The sequence below is a fragment of the Nansenia antarctica genome (assembly GCF_963989245.1).
Source record: "Nansenia antarctica genome assembly, chromosome: 6".
In the NCBI taxonomy this organism is placed as follows: Eukaryota; Metazoa; Chordata; class Actinopteri; order Argentiniformes; family Microstomatidae; genus Nansenia; species Nansenia antarctica.
The window spans coordinates 60,642,372-60,648,627 of NC_137676.1; the positions used below are offsets into that span (position 1 = coordinate 60,642,372).

Consider the following 6,256-nt stretch of genomic DNA (forward strand, 5'->3'; position numbering starts at 1 on the left):
TGGAAAAGGAGCATAGGACCCACTACAGTTTGATAACTGTGAGGATGGAAAAGGAGCATCAGGACCCACTACAGTTGATCCTCTGGGAGCCGCTCAGACATTTCAGATCCTGGACATGTTCTCTCTGTCTGATCAACAAACACAGCTAGAGGTAGAGGAGGTAGAGATTGGAAAGGGTTGTTTTTACCTTGGAGCAAAGACCAAAGTGTGTGTGTGTGTGTGTGTGTGTGTATGTTGATTCATTCTCTGTTGGGGGTTCTGTGTGTGTGTGTGTGTGTGTGTGTGTGTGTGTGTGTGTGTGTATGTGTGTGTGTGTGGGTGTGTGTGTGTGTGTGTGTGTGTGTGGGTGTGTGGGTGTATGTGCCTGTGTGTATGTTGATTCATTCTCTGTGGGGGTCCCGTGTGTGTGTGTGTGGGGGGGGGGGTGTATGTGTGTGTGTGTGTGTGTGTGTGTGTGTAGAGCCTTATCTCAGCTTGGCTATTTGACAGCTTGACCTTGATAAGGCCAGCAGAGAGGCTGAGGCAGTCTGAACACACTCTATTATCTGGGAGGACCAGTGACATCTCAATGGAAGCTACTTTCTGTGTGTGTGTGTGTGTGTGTGTGTGTGTGTGTGTGTGTGTGTGTGTGTGTGTGTGTGTGGGTGGTTGTCTGAAGGGGTGATGTGGTATCCTCTGGTATCCTGTGGTGTCCTCTGTGTGTGTGTGTGTGTGTGTATGTGTGTGTGTGTGTGTATATGTGTGTGTGTGTGTGTGTGCGTGTGTGTGTGTGTATGTGTGTGTGTGTGTGTGTGTGTGTGTGTGTGTGTGTGTGTGTGCGGTTCTCTGAGGGGGTGACGTCACAGTGGCAGTTGGCAGCCAGACTGGTTATTGAGGCACCTCTGATCTGGTTGCTGCTTTTCTAAACACCTCACGATCTTCAGACTGCAGCCTCACGCCACAACAACAATCCCCATGGCAACAAAAGCCAGTACAGGGTGATGAGGTCAGAGCTGAGTCAACTGTTTCACATTACGCATCCAACATGGTCACCTCGCTAGATTATCACATATCACCATCACCAGATATCACAAGATTATCAGATACCACCACCTCAGATTAATAGTTTCTTAAGTCTCATTAATATTTACATTTGAATTAATTATCATCAATTAAAATAATGATCATAAACAATCATGATGATGATGATTATTATTAGCAGTGTAATTATTATAATTATTATTAGAATAAGAATAACAACAACAACAACAACAACAACAATACTAATAATAATAATAATAATAACAATAATAATACTTATTATTAATAATAATAGTTAATACTAATTAATTAAAATAGAACATATTCATGTGAAACAATGTTCTAAATGTGTTAGCATTTGTACAATGCATAGCAACCAGCCATCCAAGTTAAAATATATACTATAATGTGGGTCCTACAATGTCAACTGAACTACAAAGAACATTTTAAAATGAATCTAAGGGCAACGTATCAACCAGTATTCTAGAGTCGGGACGCCTTTGCATTCCATGTGAATAATTTTGAAACAAGATCCAACAAGATCACAATTCAAAAAGGGGCTATGATCAATAATTCATCTACGATTCATAATTCATCCACATCTTTGTTTAATCCAAGTTCCACCAAACTCTTTTCCTCTGGTTTAAAGACACATCAAACCTGCATGTTGACAGACTGTGCCGGGCCGTGTAACAGCCTCGTTATGTAACAGGGAGGGGCTGCTGGCTCCACTAGTTACCATGTTTATCGGAGCCGTGTTTCTTCTGTTCAATCAGCTCATTTGCGGTGGATATCTGAACTCCCTGACTCCTGAACATGTTCATTCATCTAAATGATTGGAAACATTGCTGTTAGAGAAAAGAAACATTTCTAACGAATACAGATGGGGCTATTTATCTGGATATGCAGTCTCTAAGTACATCAGCCTCCGTAACTGGTCAAGCATAAAAAAAGCAAAGAAGTCTTATTGCAGACAATTTCGTTTGATTCATGTCAAATCACAAGTTCAATTTGTTTTTACTTCACAAAGAGGCGGTAAAAGCCAGTTCAATCTGAGAGCCCAGAGCAGCAATCATTCATCTATGAATAACAGTGAATATAAAAGCTTGTTAATTACAGACCTAACTAAGATAGTGACTGCAGTTCAATTAAAATTATATTAATTTTAAATGAGCGCCAATTAATGTGCAATGAAAATGTACATGATAAGATAATTAAATATTTATGAACTGCTAATTGAAGTTCAGGAACAATCAATGAACTCGTAATGAACTTCAAAGTACTTTTGTTATGTTTATAAAATACCACATATTGAATACATGACTCTGCGTTCATCTCCCCACGCCCAGTACACGTCAGACAGTCAAAGAGTTTTTAATAACAAATGTGGGAATAATAACAGTCTGGAAAGGCATCATTACCAGAATGTTTATCCCTGACGTTCTCATCAGCCATTCAAAGCACTCCCTTTCACGCAACACAACACTTGTATTTAAAACAAATGATGCTACATTTAAGTTGTGTGTTCTTAGGCTTAATGATAGCCAGGAGAGGGGTTCAGATGGTCTAGGAGAGAGAGACTGAAGGTCCAGGAGAGAGAGACTGAAGGTCCAGGAGAGAGAGTGAGAAGGTCCAGGAGAGAGAGACTGAGAAGGTCCAGGAGAGAGAGACTGAGAAGGTCCAGGAGAGAGAGAGTGAGAAGGTCCAGGAGAGAGAGAGTGAGAAGGTCCAGGAGAGAGAGAGTGAGAAGGTCCAGGAGAGAGAGAGTAAGAAGGTCCAGGAGAGAGAGACTGAAGGTCCAGGAGAGAGAAACTGAAGGTCCAGGAGAGAGACTGAAGGTCCAGGAGAGAGAGACTGAAGGTCCAGGAGAGAGAGAGTGAGAAGGTCCAGGAGAGAGAGACTGAGAAGGTCCAGGAGAGAGAGAGTGAGAAGGTCCAGGAGACAGAGAGTGAGAAGGTCCAGGAGAGAGAAGTGAGAAGGTCCAGGAGAGAGAGAGTGAGAAGGTCCAGGAGAGAGAGAGTGAGAAGGTCCAGGAGAGAGAGAGAGTGAGAAGGTCCAGGAGAGAGAGACTGAAGGTCCAGGAGAGAGAGAGTGAGAAGGTCCAGGAGAGAGAGACTGAAGGTCCAGGAGAGAGAGACTGAGAAGGTCCAGGAGAGAGAGAGTGAGAAGGCCCAGGAGAGAGAGTGAGAAGGTCCAGGAGAGAGAGATTGAGAAGGTCCAGGAGAGAGAGATTGAGAAGGTCCAGGAGAGAGAGAGTGAGAAGGTCCAGGAGAGAGAGAGTGAGAAGGTCCAGGAGAGAGAGACTGAAGGTCCAGGAGAGAGAGACTGAAGGTCCAGGAGAAAGAGACTGAGAAGGTCCAGGAGAGAGAGAGTGAGAAGGTCCAGGAGAGAGAGTGAGAAGGTCCAGGAGAGAGAGAGTGAGAAGGTCCAGGAGAGAGAGACTGAAGGTCCAGGAGAAAGAGACTGAGAAGGTCCAGGAGAGAGAGAGTGAGAAGGTCCAGGAGAGAGAGACTGAAGGTCCAGGAGAGAGAGATTGAGAAGGTCCAGGAGAGAGAGAGTGAGAAGGTCCAGGAGAGAGATTGAGAAGGTCCAGGAGAGAGATTGAGAAGGTCCAGGAGAGAGAGAGAGAGAGAGGTCCAGGAGAGAGAGTGAGAAGGTCCAGGAGAGAGAGATTGAGAAGGTCCAGGAGAGAGAGTGAGAAGGTCCAGGAGAGAGAGAGTGAGAAGGTCCAGGAGAAAGAGTGAGAAGGTCCAGGAGAGAGAGAGAGTGAGAAGGTCCAGGAGAGAGAGTGAGAAGGTCCAGGAGAGAGAGAGTGAGAAGGTCCAGGAGAGAGAGAGTGAGAAGGTCCAGGAGAGAGAGAGTGAGAAGGTCCAGGAGAGAGAGAGTGAGAAGGTCCAGGAGAGAGAAACTGAAGGTCCAGGAGAGAGAGTGAGAAGGTCCAGGAGAGAGAGAGTGAGAAGGTCCAGGAGAGGAGAGATTGAGAAGGTCCAGGAGAGAGAGAGTGAGAAGGTCCAGGAGAGAGAGAGTGAGAAGGTCCAGGAGAGAGAGATTGAGAGGGTCCTTAGACCAGAGGCCAGGGTAGAGTGAAGAAGTGTGGAGGTCTGTCTAAAGCAAGCGTAGTGGTCCACAGACAGGAGCCTGCCTCTGACAGGAAGACGGTGCCTCTGTCTCCTCTCTACTACCTCTGGGAAGGCTCAGAGAGACAACCTGACACACACACACACACACACACTATCTCTCTCTCTCTCTCTCTCTCTCTCTCTCTCTCTCTCTCTCTCTCTCTCTCTCTCTCTCTCTCTCTCTCTCTCTCTCTCTCTCTCTCTCTCTCTCTCTCTCTCTCTCTCTCTCTCTCTCTCTCTCTCTCTCTCTCTCTCTCTCTCTCTCTCTCTCTCTCTCTCTCTCTCTCTCTCTCTCTCTCTCTCTCTCTCTCTCTCTCTCTCTCTCTCTCTCTCTCTCTCTCCCTCTCTCTCTCTCTCTCTCCCTGCCTGAGGGGCAGACACACAGTCACACAGTCACACACTAAACCCCCCCGGTACCTCTTATAAAGATAATAAAAAACAGAATAGGAAAAAAGTGTTATTTTGTTTTGTCAAAATGTGAACTCCCAGGGCAGAGCAGAGGTAGGTGCTTTCATTGATCCCCGAGGGGAAGTGATTGTTCTAACCCCCCCCCTGTGTCTGGGTCTGTGTGCACCACGCTGCAGCAATCTAGCCTCATCTACAGTCAACACTGGAGTCCCACATCCTTAGTTCGGTTAGAGTAGAGTTAGGGGGGGTTAGGGCTAGAGGGGGGTTAGGATAGGGTTAGGGTACAGCTTAGGGGGGGGTTAGGGGCCCATATCAGGTACACTGGAGTAATTCCATCGAGGCTGACCCAAGCTAGCTAATAAATCACATGAGGGTGTGCATGCATGTGTGTGTGTGTGTCCAGCCCCCATCCCCACACCCCCACCCTCTCACCTTGGTGGGGGTACTCGTCCTGCTCGCGGTGCACCATCTCCTTGACGCGGCTCCCGTACAGCAGGCGGGACGAGTCGTGGTGGTCGAACGCCTTGAGCGTCTCGCTGGAGCTGTAGGACTTCTGGGTGGGGACGCGCAGGTCCTCGCCGCCGCCGTCGCCGGCCACCGACGACGACCCCGCGTAGCAGCGGCGGGGGTCCTTGTCGTTGCGCCTGCCCTTGGTCAGGGAGCAGTAGGGCCGGCGTTCCTTCACGTCCATACTGCCAGCATGCTGCGCCACCGCGGGGCGGAGGAGGAGGAGGTGGGAACCACGGAGATCACGGGGCAGGGGGGGTGGGGGGTGGGAGGGGGGCGGTATCAGGGGGGTGGGAGGCGGGCGGTGTCCGACAGGATCTGCTCTGCTTAGGCTTGGCTACCTGCAGGGAGGGAGGGAGGGAGAGAGAGAGAGAGAGAGAGAGAGAGAGAGAGGGGAGGGAGGGAAAGGGGTAGAACAAAAAAAAAGAGAGCGTGAGACAGAGGTCAGACGTACACTTCTGTACACTTCATCTGCCCCCGGATCCTTCGGTGCTCCCCACGCTCTGGATATGTTGAGTGCGTGTGTGTGTGTGTGTGTGTGTGTGTGTGAGAGTGTGTGTGTATCTTGGCAGGGCCTAAGCGTCTGAGCGCGTTGGCTGCCTTTGGGAACCAGAGTGGGGAGGGCAGGGGTGAGAGAGGAGAAGGGGTGAGGCCTGTCTAAACCCCTGGGTCTGGTGTATGTCCTGGGTCTGGAGTATGTCCTGAGTTGCCGATGGGTGAGACACATCCATTACAGCCACCGACAGGCACGGTCTAACAGCTGAACAGGATGTAAGAACGAACCAAAACCCCCCAAAAAAGAACCCAGAACAAAACGGAATCTTTCATTAAGTCCTGCCATCGAGAATTAATCAACGGTACCTCCAGCTTCCTGGGAAGAGGAACGCTGGGATAATGGGAGACAGAGGACCAGTGAAACGTGCCCCCCCTCCCCGCATCCTCCCCCTCCCCGGGTGTTTTTACAACATTTATTAGCCAAAGACTGCTTCTAATTGTGCGTTCTGGTAATTGCAGCGCTTTGGTTTCTTTTCTTGGCTGGCCCTTGTTTTTGGAGGTCTCCCAGCGATCCAAGTGCATGTGCTGTTTTATCTCAAACATATTTTAATCTTTTTTTTTTCTTTTTTTCTGTTTAACATCTTCATCATTTCTTTTTGGGAGGGGTTGAAGTTGTTAACATATTCTGTGATAAGGTTTTCTGTGTG

General features: G+C 48.3%; 1 protein-coding gene across 1 annotated transcript in view; it reads right to left on the reverse strand.

Annotated features, from left to right (window-relative positions):
* Positions 1–5,238, reverse strand: part of tenm3 (teneurin transmembrane protein 3) — a gene marked incomplete at both ends in the record, with an annotated part of 153,966 nt that extends 148,728 nt beyond the window's left edge. Inside the window, 1 exon segment of the mRNA XM_080533185.1 lies at positions 4,980–5,238. Coding sequence (XP_080389311.1) covers positions 4,980–5,238 — 259 coding nt within the window.
* Positions 5,239–6,256: the final 1,018 nt, after the last annotated feature.